The sequence below is a fragment of the Leucoraja erinacea genome, chromosome 37 (genome assembly GCF_028641065.1).
Source record: "Leucoraja erinacea ecotype New England chromosome 37, Leri_hhj_1, whole genome shotgun sequence".
Lineage (NCBI taxonomy): Eukaryota > Metazoa > Chordata > Chondrichthyes > Rajiformes > Rajidae > Leucoraja > Leucoraja erinaceus.
In genome coordinates, this window is record NC_073413.1 from 7,283,064 (window position 1) to 7,300,905 (window position 17,842).

At 42.6% G+C, this 17,842-nt stretch overlaps 1 protein-coding gene across 2 annotated transcripts; it reads right to left on the reverse strand.

Moving 5' to 3' along the window:
* Positions 1 to 164: 164 nt before the first annotated feature.
* Positions 165 to 17,626, reverse strand: xpnpep3 (X-prolyl aminopeptidase 3, mitochondrial). 2 transcript variants are annotated; one of them, XM_055663223.1, is made up of 10 exons: positions 17,454 to 17,626; positions 12,863 to 12,979; positions 10,922 to 11,329; positions 9,992 to 10,194; positions 8,305 to 8,367; positions 7,495 to 7,608; positions 4,852 to 4,937; positions 3,465 to 3,645; positions 1,660 to 1,780; positions 165 to 994 (listed from the first exon to the last, which is right to left on the reverse strand). In XM_055663223.1, the coding sequence occupies exons 1-10, from the start codon at positions 17,509 to 17,511 to the stop codon at positions 831 to 833; spliced, it is 1,515 nt and encodes a 504-aa protein (XP_055519198.1). In that variant the 5' UTR covers positions 17,512 to 17,626; the 3' UTR covers positions 165 to 830. The 2 variants fall into 2 exon arrangements, with proteins under 2 accessions (XP_055519198.1, XP_055519199.1); XM_055663224.1 differs by lacking the exon at positions 8,305 to 8,367.
* Positions 17,627 to 17,842: the final 216 nt, after the last annotated feature.

Sequence of the window (17,842 nt, forward strand, 5' to 3'; positions counted from 1 at the left end):
ACTGGAGTAACTCATCGGTTCAGGCTGCATCTCTGGAGAACATGGATAGGCTAATGAACTGACAAACCTGGACGCCTTTGGAATGTGGAAAGAAACTGGAACACCCAGAGAAAACCCACACGGTCACAGGAAAAATGTACAAATTGTAACATCACAGACATGGAATATTTCCTGCATTTTATGGTTTGTATTTCAGATTTCCAGTACCTGCTTAGTTGGGTTCTTTATATTTAAACATTCGGTAAGTTCAGACATTCATGGAAACAATATTATCAGTGAATTGTTAACAAAGGTCTTTACATAATAATAACTTTTCCTGAAGAGTCGATTGATGTCAATCTTCTTGGCCAGCTGACATCTGACACTAATTCGAGGCAAGGTTACTCCACATAAGAGTCGAGAAGCTTTATCATCCACCTTTGCCTGATCACTTTATCATTCACAGTCTATACATGGACATTTTCCTGATGGGTTCACATTATAGTGGTCCAGTTCCCCGGGAAAAAAAAAGGATGCTCACTGGTAGACAGCGGTTACTGGGAATTTCGAGACTCCTTTGCTTTTACGGGGCAGGTGCAATGGTTCCTTTCCTATCCATTTCAAACATTGCTCCTACCTTCAGACAATACATGAGTGCTTGGAATTCCAACTTGCAGTGTATATATTACTGTGGTTTTACACATTTGGACAGACCAGACTATAAGGTGGTGACATTCTTACACACAGAGCCATCATTGACTGAGCAAAAGTGTTGGATTCATTTGTGACCTTTCCCTGTCACTTCCCGCATTATAATATCATGAATTGATGAGGTTTTCAGGATTTGCTTGTTAATGACAGTTCAGGATCTTTTCTACTTCTGGCAATTCCTTCGGGCAGTCAGCAGAAAGAATAACCGGCTCCTCATCCGTTATCAACACATCGTCCTCAATCCGAATTCCAATTCCCCGAAACCTTGGTGGAGCAGAGGTGTCATTTTCTGGGATATATATTCCTGCAATGGGAACAATTATATCAAAAGGAAATTTAACAGAAATACAGCCAAGGGTAAGCTTTCAAGTACTCGCAGTGGTAGGTGACTGGTGGCTATCCTGGAGCATGTAGAAAGATATATCGCCAATTACCAAGTTCATAGCAACTGTTGGATTGTGAAGGCATTTTCCTGGAAGGTTGGAGTTCATGAGAGGGAAGGTGGGGAGGTTCACAGGTGATGCAAAGAGAATGTCAGTAATAGGATGAAAGAATGGACAGTCATTGAACAGGTAGTTAAGCTCTTTTAGGCACACGGAAATGCAGACGTGTAGAACACCAGAGTAATGGGGAGAAGATTCTTAATCATGCTTAGTAACACTCTGCTGTTTACTATAGACAGTCTATGGTTTGTGGATGTCATATATTTTAAAAACAGGCTCTGTGGATAGTGTGAGAAATAGTCCCTCAGCTTTTGTTTGGCCTCATAACAGAGTGATGGACAAGATGGACAAATAGATGTATTTGCTGTAAAAGAATGTGAACTTGACGATTTAAACATACAGAGGGTGTCTAACATCTATAATCTGAATCTCGGCTAAAAATCAGCTCGACAGTTTGCAAAACTTCCTTGAAATTAATGAGCTTGTGTGAGTTAAATTTCAGTATTATTATCCTCTGCTTGCTTACCAGGTTCGATGGTCACCACCATGCCAGGCTGCAGGGCTATAGATCGTGAGATATCTGGCGTGTCATGGACATCCATCCCCAAGTAATGTCCTACATGGTGCGGGCAGTACCTGCGAACAGTCTAGAGAATCAGGACACAAAGTTACTTTGATTACTTTACTTCAGTTTACTTTGGAGATCCAGCACGTTAACAGGTCCTTTGTCCCACAGAGTCCGACCATCAATCAACCCCATACACTAACATTATTCTACACAATGGAACAATTTACAGTTTTTACTGAAGCCAATTAACCTACAAACCTGTACGTCTGTGGAATGTGGGCGGAAACAAGAGCATCCGGAGAAAATCCACGTGGTCACAGGGAGAATGTACAAATTCCATACAGACAGCATCCGCAGTCAGGATCGAACCCGGGTTTCTGGCGCTGTGAGGCACCAACTCTACCGCTGCCCCACTGTGCCGACTCAATCATCATTATGTCAATATGCATTAAGTTTGGTTTTAAAAAATATACAAAAAGACAACTCACTTAATGACATAAAAGTAGAAGTGTGTGCACACAAGTATGCACATACTGAGATGGGGAGAAATTCCTTCACTCAGACAATAATGAACATACAAGGCTGGGAAGGTCAGAACAATCATTCTAGCTAGATTTCTAGACACACTTTATATTATGGAATATGGGGAGCACAATAAGTCGTATTGAGATGGAAGATCAGTCATGGCCATAGGCATGGAGGGCTGAATGGCCTCGCCGTACTATATTTTTATGCTCCCAGAATTAGCAAACTGGGGCCACTAAAAACAGTAGAATAGAGGAAATCATAGGATAACAAGTTGAGCAATTTTCAATTAGTTTACAGAAAGGGGGGAATGAGAGGGCTGGCAAGGATTAGTTAGGCCTCATTGCCCGTTTCTGTGAACATTCTCCAGAGTATTGTATATACAAGAAAATATATAAATGTTAAGGATTAAAAATTAAAACAGTAAACACTCAATAGGAATTTGTTTCTAATTTTACTCTCGACAATAATCAATTTGTTTTGTGTTTCTGCTGGTGATTGCTCTGTACATCACTTTGGAGCAAGTCAACTGCTTGCAAGTCAAGTGTACTTGTTGTGTACATCACTTTGGAGCATGTCAACTGCACTGCCATCTTCCTGAGAAAATCACCTGGAATGTCCTGTAATTCCTAATGGAGAATCCCCGTAGTTCCTTCTCCGGACCAATATCCTGTGATGTAGAAACATAGAAGTGCAGATACTGGTTCATACCAAAGAAAGACCCAAAGTGCAGGGGTAACTCAGCGGGTCAGGCAGCATCTCTGAGAAAAGGGATAGGTGAGGTTTTGGGTCAGGACTCTTCAGATTAATATGGATTTCAGCCTGGACAGGAAACTACATGGCTTCAAGTTGATTTGGCACAAGGATGCAGTGCCCTTGGGGCTAAAATGCCCCACTATTCTTCGAAGTACCAAAACAACTGGTTTGGTTTGTGCCATGTGCAGAGAAGGTTAAAAAAAAAGATTTGAAGAATTATGAAATGGTAAGAAGTCTGAAGAAGGGTCTAGACCCGAAACGCCACCTATTCCTTCGCTCCATAGATGCTGCCTCACCCGCTGAGTTTCTCCAGCATTTTTGTCTACTTATGAAATGGTAATCTTGCTACACATAAACTCACAGGAATAGAGTTTGGTTCTTATTTTTAAACCAGTCCACTTGCCTGCCAAATGCTTGATAACCCAATTGTAGCCATGTCAGTGCAGCTTATAGATTTATATTTGTCTGGCTTTGTAACTAACCTTGTAAATATCATCCTTGCATTTCTCCTGCAGAACTCCCACGTCCTTGAGCTTCTGTCCCAGATGATTCAACATGAAAGCATAGATGTTCTCCAGACTGATCCCAGGAGTGCAGAGACTCAGGCAGGACTTATGAACATCAAGGGTGGCCTGATACAGCTCAGACTGAGGCGTTGTAAATCTGCAGCAAAGCAAGAAGCTACTTAGTACTTTCTTGCAGGAAAGAGCAAGGCTAACATCAGACATTTGTGTGACATATTAGAATTAGAATTGGAGTTATTAGGATTAGAATTGCTGAAATTTCACAACAGAGGACCAGTGGCTTGAGCAGTGTTTATGCTCTATGTGAAATTCCTCCAGCCTCCATGCACCCTTTCCTCTTCCTTCCTCCTGTTTCCAGTTCTTCCTAATGTCACAATGCCATTTTCCCCATGACTATTCCGCAGTCTCACCATGTAGGTTGGACCGAATGGGAAGTCCTCCAAGCTTGATGGTCACATACCCTCGGACCTCCCAGAGTGATCTTAAATTAAATACTTCACAGGAAGGCATGCTCGGAACTGATTGTAATGCCCAGCTTGGTACTGTGTCTCTGCAAGTCCAAATGGCTGGGTCTACTTCCAGCACTTGTTTGATGGCTGGTGAAGCCCCCAATCCCAGGCTCACTAGCTGGCAAAAAGTCACTGAGATTGACCAGCTTTCAAAATCAAAAGTATTTGAATAGATTTAAAAATATATAATGCACATGCAATTAAATGTATTTAAATTAACTGAATTGAAAAGGTTTATTTACCCTTATCCTGGAAACCGATTATTCCTAATCAAATGCGTACCCTAAGGCAGGGGAAATTTGAGGGAGTTGGTGATACCTCATTTGGCTCAGCACAAGTTTCCATCAGTTGACACTTAAATGAAGTGGGAGGATTTGCTTCAGCCTGTGTTTAGCAGTTTTAAACTTGAGATCTGAGCTGACCTGCTGGCTTTTAAGAAGAAGACTTGTCCCATGATGAAAGTTGCTATTTTTGTGAGCTTTTAAATTCCACAATAAACGGACTGATGTGAGTTTTGTAGAGAGCCATTTGAAGCACATCATTTTGTATTTCTGCAGCTTTCATCATTTTGCTTCATGTCACTCAATACTTTCCTGCTGAAAAGGACAACCAATGCCCACTCCTCCAAAGTGCACAGCAGCCTTGACTTCTATCCTACTGTTTCATGCACTGTGTCCATTTGGTCAGTACAATTCTCTTATTATTTGGAGAACAAGGATCGGCGAGGCTTACTGAAACATACCTGGTGTGAGTTAACCATTTCGGAAAGAAAGAGAACAAAACAGGGCAATTTAAGAAACACATGACCTGGAGCAAATTCAACCTCTGTGTCTTACCTTCCATTAACAGGCCAGGTTCGAGTGACATCACTGACATAGCCAGAATATTCACACCCTCCATCCAACAAAACCAGTTCCCCATCCTGGCGAAATAATGGAGTAAATGGGTTAGTTTAGTTCATTGTCACGTGTACCGAGGTACTGTGAAAAGTTTTTGTTGTCAGCGGAAAGACAATACATGATTACAATCGAGCCATCCAAAATGTATAGATACATGATAAAGGGAATAACAATTACTGCAAGATAAAGTCCAATTAAAGATAGTCTGAGGATCTCCAATGAGGTAGATAGTAGCTCAGGACTGACTGCTTTCTAGTTGTTGGTGGGATGGCTCAGTTGCCTGAAAACAGCTGGGAAGAAACTGTCTCTGAATCTGGAGGTTAGCAGAGAAAGAAGAGTAAGCCGTTGTGCCCCTGATTTGTATCTAAGCTTCACCTCTCTGCTCTGGCTCCAACACTGAACATCCCAGTGCAACACGAACTAGTAGTCCCAGTGCTGACATTTTCTCCCCAGCCTCAAAACTATTTCTGGGGACGAGAGTTGCAGATTTCCTCGCCCTGTAGATTTAGAAATGCCTTCCGACATAATTCCTGAACAGCCTGGTCCTGATTAGATGCCCACACCTAGTTAATTTCAATCCACTAGTTTTGAAACGTTAACTCTGTTTCTCTCTCCAGGGATGTCGTTGGGTCAACATTTTCAGTTTTAATTTTTGACTTTTACCATCTGTTTTTAGCTAGTTGATCACATCTGATGAAAATGTGCCCTGCTTTGATGACTTTCTATTGATGGTGTGGTAATTAGCAGCAAGAGATGGGGAAACTAGTAATACCCTCCCCTCTGTAACTTCAGGACACTCCATTTTACTTTCAAACATCCCTTTACTCTGGTAAATATAGAAGGCCGGTTGACATCTTCCAGTATCTTCATGATGTGACAATGATTATCGGTTACTTTGATGGACAACTTCAAGGAGAATTAATTGAGAATTATATTGTTGGAATGCACCTACCTGCAAAAACTGGGTGCAGCAAGGTTTGCTGGAATGCAGGAATCTGGTCACCCTGCATTTATTATTTTATTCTGTCCTAACTACAGAGGTTGTGTGTGGGGGGCGGGGGTGGGGTGGGAAAACTTTTGAATCTCTCCCTGCACTGCACCTTATATCGTACCATTGCAACGGCCTCCAACAGAGGGGAGACTCTGAGATTTCGCGGAGCTGGCCGATCGGTCTGTCGCTGCAGTGCTGACGGAGGCACTACGGGAGCCCGCTTTTCGGGGCTCCAACGGCGACTTTCGGTATGGGCTCACGGGACCCGCTTTTCACAGTTGGACGGCAGTTACATGGCCGCGGGGCACTTACACGCCGGGGTCTTCACCAAGACCCGGTGTGCGACCTCGCACCACAGGCGTGGCTTAATGTCGCCATCTTGACTTTGACTCTGACTCTGTGGAGAGATGTTATCAGTTATGTGAAGTTTGTGTAAAATGTAATTATGTACTCTGTAATGTATGGCTGCAGAAACGTTTCTCTCAGGGGTTCCAGGTTTATGGCATCTCCAATTCCTCCCACGGCAGCCCTCTTACATAGCTTCATGTGTCGGTTGGTGAAGTTTGTGTGTAGAGGTGCTCCCAAATGTGACAGATACTGTAACGTCCCCCGCTAATGTATGTAGGTGACATGAGAACCGGGGGAGGTTGATAGACGCCAGTGCAAATATGTTACAGGGGAATGAATGGGGAGTGTAGCTGATGAGAGAGCTGGCAAAGACTTGAAGGGCCAAGTGATTCCTCCCAATGTTGGATAAAAATATGAAAAATAAAATATTCTTTCTCAGAGAACTAATGAGATGGGTTTTCAGAAACGCGGGCTAGATCATTATAATTCACTTATTTCAGGTTGGATTGAAAGTCATGCCAGGAGGATAAGAAACAGTTAGCCAGGATATTTATCCCAGTACATTCTTGCTCATTCTCTTGTAACTAACTCTTTCACCTCCAGATTTTAGCTGAGCACATTGAAGAAAGGAAAAAGGAGGAGGAGCCCGAGGGCTAGGGAGAGCTGGGAAGGGGAAGAGTCAGCAATGGTTAACAGAATTGTGAGAATTCAATGTTCATGCCACCAGGATGCAGACTCCCCAAGCGGAATATGAGGTGCTGTTCCTCCAATTTACGGTGGGCCATGGAGGATGGAGGAGGCCCAGGACAGAGAGGTCGGATACGGAATGGAAGGGGGGGGGGGGGGGGGGGAATTGAAGTGCTGAGCCACCGGGAGGTCAGGTTGGTTAATGCGGACCGAGCGGAGGTGTTTGGCGAAACGATCGCCAAGCCTACGCTTGGTCTCACCGATGTGGATCAGCTGACATCTAGAGCAGATTTCAGGGAACATAACGAGAGATCAACAAAAAATTAAGGGAAATAGAAGTGAAAGGTTTGGATTTACAGAAACATCCAAAATGAATATACATGAGAAAATTCAAGTCACTTCAAAGGACAGAGTTGTACATCAAGCAGACTGCTGATGAGGGTTGCCATCCTAAGAGCCAGATGAACAGTCACAGAGGGATCTCCATGCATACGTATCAATCAGTGGAGAGTGCACATAAATCTCTTCTTAATCAACATTTGCTACATCATTACCTGAACCAGCTGGTTATTTTTCACATAATGCAGAATATTGCTACGATTGCCACCAGCTACAACGGGAGGATAGGCCAGGAGATCTGCTCCTCGAGCTCGGCACTCAAAGTCAAACTGCAATGTAGAAACGGTGTGCAACCATAAGCAAGGAAAGAACGTCCTTCAATGCATTTAATTTGCCTTATACAGAAACCGAATATGTTATCCGTACACATTAGCATCCAAACTACAAAACATCTAATTGAGAATAGGATTGCATTCCCTTAATTAAAATAATCACAGTGCCAATTCAAACAGTGCATACATAAGTGCATATATGACACAACAGGGCAGGACCTTATGGATAATAACTAAAGAATATCAGAGACTTTAAAAGACTGCAGGTTAGGAATTGTGTCCAATACTTCTGATAAAACTCTTAACATCAATAGCTATATTTAAGAATAAATCTTAAAATGCCAGGAGTCAAACGTTAACCTCAAGAATGTCACCAGAATACCTATTATTTCTATAATCAGAACCTATTATTACTTTAAAGTTTTAAACTGGTTATTTTATGGAAAATGGAATCGAATTAAATGGTAACTTTCAAAAGGAAACTGGAAAAATATTTGACAGACAAAAACATGTACAGGTATGTAAAACAGCAGAAACATGATTAATATAAAACCTCTATCTGCTAGGATCTGCGAAATGGGTGCCTGAACTATATTAAATGTTTTGATGACCGATTTCTCATTTACAGTCAACCAATGTACACTTGACTGCTACAGATCAAAACAGTATCTAGTCTGAAATGTTGTTCCTCACCTTTGCATAAAGATAGGATTCATTAACTGGAGATGTGGTTGAAAACATTGTGCTGCTCATTGCCTGAAAAAAAAAAAGAGCTTTAGACAATAGACGCAGGAGTAGGCCATTTGGCCCTTCAAGCCAGCACCGCCATTCAATGTGATCATGGCTGATCATCCCCAATCAGTACCCCATTCCTGCCTTCTCCCCATATCCACTGACTCCGCTATTTTTAAGAGCCCTATCTAGCTCTCTCTTGAAAGCATCCAGAGAGCCAGCCTCCACCGCCCTCTGAGGCAGAGAATTCCACAGACTCACCACTCTCTGTGAGAAAAATTGTTCCCTCGTCTCTGTTCTAAATGGTTTACTCCTTATTCTTAAACTGTGGCCCCTGGTTCTGGACTCCTCCAACATCGGGAACATGTTTCCTGCCTCTAACGTGTCCAAGCCCTTAACAATCTTATATTTTGCAATGAGAAACCCTCTCATCCTTCTAAACTCCAGAGTGTACAGAGCTTTGTATTAGTTCTTTAATTATCTGCAAGCTTTGTGAAACAACTTGATGCTCAGGCTACAGTATTTACTCAGGGAGACACAGGGCTAGGCAGACACATCAAGATTGGAATTTATATGAGTGTCAAGAGGGTTAATGGTCATATGTAACGGGAACGGAACAATCAAATTCTTACTTGCTGTAGCTTTACAGGTCCGTTAAAACAAAAACACAAATAAATATACCGTAATCAATAAAACAATAAATTCATCGCTGACCATAACTGTACAAAACCAAAATATATAGTGCAACTAGAAGCAAAGTCCATAGTAGATCGTTGCTGAGGTGAATGTGTAGGGAGGAACTGCAAATGCTGGTTTACACCGAAGATGTCATAAAATGCTGGGGAAACTCAGCGGGACAGGCAGCATCTCTGGATAAACGGAAAGGGTGACAATTCGGGTCGAGACCCATTCTTCAAACTGAGAGTCAGGTGAGAGGGAATCACAGGTGGAGTTGTTGTTACAATTGTGCAGTGTGGCACTACATAATTGACTGAGACTATGTGAAGAAGAATACTCTATACTGGAGAAAAAAAAGGCAAAAAGTCCTGGAGTAACTCAGCAGGTCAGGCAGCTTCTCTAGAGAACATGGATAGGAGACGTTTCGGTCAGGATCCTTCTTCAGAAGTCTGAAGAAAGGTCCCAACCTGAAACATCACCTGTTCATGTTCGCCGAGGATGCTGCCTGACCCGCTGAGTTACTCCTGGACTTTGTAACATTTTTCAGCTAAACCCAGCATCTGCTGTTTCTTGTTTCTATTCTATACAGGAGGCCTTACCTTCAGCTTTATTATCTAGTATTTCAAGCATGGCATAAGTCCATTCAGCCAACTAAGCTTTGCTGGCATTAATGACCCAGAAGAGCTTCCCATTAGCATGAATACAATTTCTCACTCACTTCCAGGTATTTATTTAGCTTTCCTTCAAATAAACCCATCCATTTGGCACCACAATTCATTGTATTATAATTTGTACACTTTCCTCGCTCTCCTAAATATATGAAATTCCCTATCCTATACACCGTCTGACTCTCAATTCTGGCCTCCCCTTTTGAGGGAACTATTAAGTTTAGATAAAAAATCCTGTTTTCCCTTTAACAAAAACACCATCACTGCCATCCCAGTCTGTCAATGTCTCCAACTCAACCTACCTCTGAGGTGATCTTTGCAGCCATCTTCATGAGTTCAATCTCCGTGTCTGACTTGATGTGTCGCAGATACTGGACAAGAACCCGCACCGGTTTGACCACATTCTTGCTCTTAGTCTTGATATCTACAAAGGGCTGCAGATAGTCTGAATGTAACACTGAGTGGACAGGTGACTCATTGTCATACCACAGCGTGCACCCTTCATCTAAATGAGAGACGGAGAGGGGGAGGTGGGCAAAATTCATCAGTCAGTAGTGTGACTTGCATTCACATCAAGAAAATTGGGATTAACTACTTGGAAGAAGAATCTGCAGGAAAAGAGATGAGGAAAGTCAATCAATGGAAATAACTGGATTTACTCTACCAAAAGGCTGCCATAGATTCAATTGTTTCCTCTGGTGCTGTATGACATGATTAAATATTAGACCTTCCACTGATTCCTATCAAACATAATTTGACATCAAATTATACAATGACGTAAAAATGAGATTAGTGCAAATGAGTGGTTTGATGGTCGATGTAGACTCAATGAGCTGAAACACCTACTTAGTGCTGCACCTTTTTAAATCCCCATACCAAGACAGATGGTCAAATGTTTGCAGGTTTCAATTCATACTGGAACATTGCATACTTTAATGCAGAGTTAACTGGAAATCAGTAGAACCCATTGCTATTCTGATCTGCTGTCAGGTAGGAGGGTGTGGATTTTAAGCTAAATCTCCTTGCAAAGGTTCTCTTTCGTCTGTGCTACAAATAAATTTACAAAGCTAGATTAACAATGTTAGATTGCTTTAGGCATCAGCAGCATAATAGATATCTAAACGTGTAAGAGTTCCATTTTCCATTGATCGATTTCTGTGGCTTTGGTGCACGAAACCATCAAATCACCTTCCAGCACTACTGTCCAAGTGTGAAAGTTAGATGTTACCAACCTTTGAACTGTTGCAAATATTGTCTGAATTCTGCCATATTATAGGCCTCATCCACTCCTGTCAGGGCAACAGCACCATCTACCCCCGATCGTGGGCCATCCCATAGCTCTCGGCTTTCGTTCCTCCTTGGCACAAAAAGGACGGCTTTATGGGAAGGCAGGCTCATTCCAGGGATAGTGTGGAGCAGCAGAATGCTGTCTGGCTCTTGAAAGCCACAGAGGTAGAGGAAGTTTGTGTTCTGGTGGAATGAAAATGGGATGTCATTCGTCATGTAGTATGTGGGGTGGGACAGCAGAATAATGGCGTGGTCAGAAGATCCTAAGGTCTCGGCTTCTTTCTGGACGAGGCTTAGCAGTTTGTGCCGACGCAGTGCATATTCTATCTGTGTCAACCCAGGAGTGACCTCACCTGTAAATGAAGCAAAAACACCCCAGTAACTTTCTTTACTTGACCATAATGTGCTGCTGCACTCAGCACAGAATGAGAGCAAGCTTGTATAAAACATAAATGTCAATACGGACAGTTTTGTCAAAAGATCAACTTCATTTTTCATAATTCTATAAACCATCCTTCACTGCAGCTCTCTAATATGAGAGATGCTACATTGTACTATAATAAGTGCTTTCCTCTTTTAAAATAAATTTTCCAATTTCATTTTAATAAATGTGAGTTTGAATCTTCTAACGTCAATCATGATTGTGGTCACGTGTAAGAAAGAACTGCAGATGCTGGCTTAAATCGAAGGTAGACACAAAATGCTGGAGTAACTCACTGGGACAGGCAGCATCTCTGGAGAGAAGGAATGGGTGAAGTTTCTTCAGACTGATTGTGGTCTCCACAGGTTTATTCTATCTTATTAAATATTGAATTGTGGACAATTCTAAGGTGCAGATGTATCCTCTGAGATTGAGAACTAAAGAAATACTTATAGCCCCACAATTTGGCTAACAATGGTATTTTAAATCAATACCCGTATTAAAACTAAATAACTTATCGCTAATTGGGAAAAGACTACTCAAGGCAAACAGCAAAAGTAAAAGATAATGTCACCAAGACTATAATCACGCATTTAAATATTTTTCCTGTCATCTCATGTTCTAAGGCACTGACATCCTCAAGGTACTTAGGGCTACATTGTAAAATCACATCCTCTACAAGCCTAAAGATGAAAGTTCAATTATAAGCTTAAAAATGTGCAAGTTCCAATAACCTCCTCAATTGCAGATAATTTCATTGAGAATGTAGAACATGCAGAGGTCATGTCAAATTTTGCCTTTAAGCTTTCCAGATAGATCCTTGCTAAATAAAGTACATCTTAAATCCACTTTGCCACCACCCTAACCATTATTCTAAATGCTCAATCTTTCCACCACCAGTGCATAGTGGCTACAGTAAGTGCCAACTGCAAAATGCCCTGCAGTTACCTGCTGACGCTACTCTGGAAACACCTTCCAAATCCAGAAACTCTAGCACCAATAATAACTTTAATAACACAAGAGTTGCTACAAACTGTCTGTTCTCCTCCAAGGGTGCTATACGTTCACTTGGAATTAGGTAGGGAGTTCTAGGATTTGGATCCAGCGATGCTGAAAGAAATGCATGATATTTCCGGTTGCTGTGGGAATACCTTCATCACAACTGCAGCAGATCAAGAGGTGGCTCACTACTACCCTCTGTAAGACAATTAGGGAAGGGCAACAAATGCTAGCCTTGCCATTGATGCTCAGATCCCCCAGAGAAATAAATAAAGGCATCCAACCTTACTATCCAGCAGATGTTACTATTCTAATTATTTACAGTATATGTTTCACCCAAACCTCAAGGCCACAACTTGGAAATCAGCAATGAAACAGCACAAGTACACAGAGAACTATCCTTGTCCGATTATGTTGGTTTGAAAATCCCGACTACAGATTAATCATGTCACTATCTTTTACTAACCTGTCTTGAGAAGATGGGGGTGTGTAAAAGGACTGGGCTGCCCAAGATAACGAGTGGGGAGACTCTTCTGCCCAGATGGCATGATGGAAAATCTCTTGTAGAGGCAGGTTATACATCCTAAGGAGAGAAAATATAAAGAGCTATTAATTCCAGGTTAAAATGATCAAAGTTTCAGTGATTGTATGTTCACACTGTGTACATGTGTACTAGTCCTTCCAACATAATAACTGAATTTATTTTAGAAACAAGGAATTGCCGGTTTACTAAAAAATAAGACAAAGTGCTGGTGTTACTCAGTGGGTCAGGCAGCATCTTTGGAGAAAATGGAGAGGTAACATTTCAGGTTTGGACCCTTCTGATTAATTCACAGAGGTGGAGCTGTGAGAGAGGGTCTCCCGACAGAGAGAGGAAGTAGGAAGGGACCCAACATTTCAGGTTAGGACCTTTCTTTAGATTGGCTGAATCAGGTTGTCTTTGGGATGTGGGATGGAACATGCATGATAGGTAGCATTACACCAAAAGGACTTAGACATCTTGTTATGTCACTGTCACTAACGCAAAACCCTGAACTATCAAGATTAAATAATAATAATACAAATGTTGCATACAAGGAACAATATTTCATTTGATAACACTGAAGTTCTAGAGAGGTATGCCACTTTTGATACTATATAATTCTTCCTTACAGTAATTTTTGATGCAAGTATTTTGAGTGTCTCTGGTACAAATCCACCACTGATTTTCCAGCAATGGATTGTCCGGCACTTCCTTTAATCCAGACAAAATTATGAGATCACACATTGAAATCCCCCCCCCCCCCCCCCCCCCCCTCCTCCTTAAGTGATGTCGGGTGAGGCCTATCTGAGGTTCATCGGGACTTTCGTGGCCGATTAGCAGATCAATTTTGCTCCCTATGGCTAGGTCTCTGGAACTCTCACCCGACCAGAGCCGGCTGATCCGTTCCCATAGCCAACTTGCACGGACGACTTTGCAGGCTGGAATCTCGGCCCACCCGGCGGACCACTGACCTCTTCTCGGAGGCCCACGTCAGGTGGTAGGCGGGCACCTGCCCTACTGCATTTTTGGCAAAATGTCAGGGTTCTACCCGGTAGTCTTGCCAGGAAAACAGCGCCTTGTTCATGCCGACGGCCACCGATCCGACCCTCATTTGGACTACGAGGGCAACTTTTTAACTGGCGCCAGGCTGCCCATGCAAGAAATGCAAATTTTGATGTAAAATTTATTTATATTTAATATTTGTTTTAATTAAGGTTCTAGCAGGTCATAGTGCTTTAGAGACACGGGAGGGGTATAATTAGTGGGTCTGAGGTGTATTGTGTGTATTACGTGACCTCTGTTGGTCCAGCAAAATGGATATCATCGCAGATGAGAACAATCCCATATTCAACATGGCAATAATCTGGACAATATTTTTTACAAAACTTTTATTTTTTTAAAAGCCTACAATAAGTAGGGAAATAGTAATTGCAGATGACATTGTAAATGGCATATTGAAAAAAAAAATAAACATGTATTCACTTTTAAGATCGCATCCACATCACCTGGTGAAAACCCTAGATTAAATTGTCCTTGTCCTTTCTGATCAGGTTTCTACCAAGACATGCTTTCACAGCCTCTTCTCTTGATCAATGTCACCAGTTGTGACTTACTCCTGCATCACCCTCTTACACTCCATCACCTTTTTACCAGTTCATCTCTCCTGTTCCTCACCGTCTGATCATTCACATACTCTCCAAACTAGTTTCTCCAATCTTAAAACTTGTTCTCGCTCTAATTTTTCCGAGTTCTGATCAAAATCCAATAACCTGAAACATTGTTTCTCACTCCACAGATGTTGCTCGACTGAGTATTTTCAGCATCTACAAGATTTTGCGTTTGGACCATATTATCCTCTGCGTTAGCAGTATTTAACTGTGATGGCAGTCTACTTAGAGAAAGTAATGAGAACTTTAATTTTTAAGATTAATACAGAGAACGCTGAACAATCTCAGTAGGTCAGGCAGTATCTATAGAAATAAATAGATTCACCATTTTATGTCAGGGACTCTCCATCAGAACTTTTAATGTTTAGAAGTCTCCTTTTTCCACTCAATCACAGGCCATGAAGGACGATATAAACTGTTTTAGCCATCGTTACTGTATCACCCTGTGATGAAGTGTGAAATCTCAAATGTATGCTAATCCACAGAGCAGCCCTATCCCTTATTAATGTTCCCCATTAGCTAAAATCAAATGGAACTGTAGGTGCCGGAATCTTGAGCAAAACTTGGTGCTAAAGGAACTTAGTAAATTGGGCAGCATCTATGGACGGAATGGACAGGCAACGTTTTGGCACTACTTCCCCAACATCTCCATGAGTTACCCCCCAGACTCTACTGTTCATCTACACAGCAGAGGCAATTTAATGACCATCCCTCTTTGTGTTGCAGGAGGAAATCCACACCTTCACAGGAAGAACGTGCAAACGCCACACAGACAGCAGCCGAATTCAGGATGAAGCACGGATGCTGCAGTCGAGATTCTATCAGTTCTGAGGAACTGTCCTGACCCAAAACGTTACCTATCCATTCCCCCCACAGGTGCTGCCTGACACACTGAGTTCATCCAGCACTTTGTTTTACTCGAAATTCCAGCATCCAGTGCAGCCTTCAATGGTTCTTTATTTTCACGTATGCACAGTACAGTTAAATTATTTTGCACTACTCATAAATGCAGTGACCATATTTTGGTGTTGATAACAAAGAAAAAGAAAACAATAATCCAAAATCTAATCCACATGTTGGAAATACTGGAGCTCCCTCGATCCAGGTAAACCCTAGACCCTTCTTTAAGATGCAGAGAGTGTGGAAAGGACACAAACAGTCTGAGGATGAAGAACAGGACAGATTAACTGGTAGAAAGCTGGTGTACAATATGCTGGAGTAATGGGCCTGTCCCACTATATGAGTTTACCCAAGAGCTCTCCCGAGTTTAAAAAAAAATCAAACTCGTGGTAAGCACGTAGAATGTACGTTGCGGGTACGTTGGAGCTCGGGATGTCTCTTAGCGGTCGTAACGCTAACGGCAGGTACTCGGGACACGCGATAAGCTCGTGGAGATTTTTCAACATGCTGAAAAATGTCCACGAGAGCCCTGATGACCCACGAGCGGCTATTACCATAATTCTCTGAGTTCGAATCAGGGGAAACTACGGAGAACTCTTGAATTAGCTCGTACAGTGGTACTCAGCGGGTCAGGCAGCATCTCTGGAGAGAAGCAGTGGGTGACAATAGACAATAGACAATAGTGCAGGAATAGGCCATTCGAGCCAGCACCGCCATTCAATGTGATCATGGCTGATCATCCCCAATCAGTACCCCGTTCCTGCCTTCTCCCCACATCCCCTATTTTTAAGATTCTTCAGTAACTTGTCAGTTTCTTTGTTGAACTAAATTAAGGCGCATGTTGCAATCAAAAGCGCTTGGACAATTGGTTGGGAAGAAAGCCAAACTGTAAGAAAGACGACTGCGCCTTCTTTTCAAGAGCAGCCAGCATATCTAGCTCTCTCTTGAAAGGTTCCAGAGACGTTTTGTGATGTTTCGGGTCGAGACCCTTCTTCAGACTGAGAGGGACAAAGATGATAGAAACATAGAAATTAGGTGCAGGAGTAGGCCATTTGGCCCTTCGAGCCTGCACCGCCATTCAATATGATCATGGCTGATCATCCAACTCAGTATCCCGTACCTGCCTTCTCTCCATACCCCCCGATTCCCTTAGCCACAAGGGCCACATCTAACTCCTTCTTAAATATAGCCAATGAAGTGGCCTCAACTACCCTCTGTGGCAGAGAGTTCCAGAGATTCACCACTCTCTGTGTGAAAAAAGTTCTTCTCATCTCGGTTTTAAAGGATTTCCCCTTTATCCTTAAGCTGTGACCCCTTGTCCTGGACTTCCCCAACATCGGGAACAATCTTCCTGCATCTAGCCTGTCCAACCCCTTAAGAATTTTCTAAGTTTCTATAAGATCCCCTCTCAATCTCCAAAATTCTAGAGAGTATAAACCAAGTCTATCCAGTCTTTCTTCCTAAGACAGTCCTGACATCCCAGGAATCAGTCTGGTGAACCGTCTCTGCACTCCCTCTATGGCAATAATGTCCTTCCTCAGATTTGGAGGCCAAAACTGTACGCAATACTCCAGGTGTGGTCTCACCAAGACCCTGTACAACTGCAGTAGAACCTCTCTGCTCCTATACTCAAATCCCTTTGCAATGAAAGCTAACATACCATTCGCTTTCTTTACTGCCTGCTGCACCTGCATGCCTACTTTCAATGACTGGTGTACCATGACACCCAGGTCTCGCTGCATCTCCCCCTTTCCCAATCGGCCACCATTTAGATAATAGTCTGCTTTCCTGTTTTTGCCACCAAAATGGATAATTTACAAGGGTTGTTTAGTTTACGAGGGTCGATTTTAACTGAGACACTTTGCCCATTTAACACCAAGGCTTCCATACAACAGTGCGCTCCCAAATCACACCATCAGCCCACGTTATCCCCAAAGCCGGGCTTGGAGGGAGGTTCAGACTCTGACCTTGAATCCTGAGAGTCTTTGCAGCAGAACTGATGTTTCTGACAGTTTGGGGAATCATTATCAATCCGCGCCTTCATTTATAACTCGTTAGATCTAGAACTCGGGATCAAATCTCCGCGGGTTCTCCATGTTTGTTCTTCCCTGTCATTGGGCGAGGATCCCCTCCGCCCGGTCCTTCTCAACCGCAGGCGCGCTCCCCGTGACGTTGCCCCCGCCCATTGGTGAGGGATGACGTAATGCTCATGAACCATTGGCGGGCTGGAAGTTCAACGGCCGAGAGCCACCTAGTGGGCGTCCGGGTCGCTGCCGGTTATTAAAATACATTTAAAAAAAATCCGGGGGTGCCAATTGTCAGGAGAGGTTCACAGCAAGTTTTGTTCTGTTGCTGG

Coding starts and splice junctions, on each gene's coding strand:
- xpnpep3 (XM_055663223.1), bottom strand. CDS start 17,511: ATGATTCCCCAAACTGTCAGAAACATCAGTTCTGCTGCAAAGACTCTC. Junction 11,330..12,862: donor CCCCCATCTTCTCAAGACAG/GTTAGTAAAAGA, acceptor CTTCATTTACAG/GTGAGGTCACTCCTGGGTTG. Junction 1,781..3,464: donor GCAAGGATGATATTTACAAG/GTTAGTTACAAA, acceptor CTGATTCTCTAG/ACTGTTCGCAGGTACTGCCC.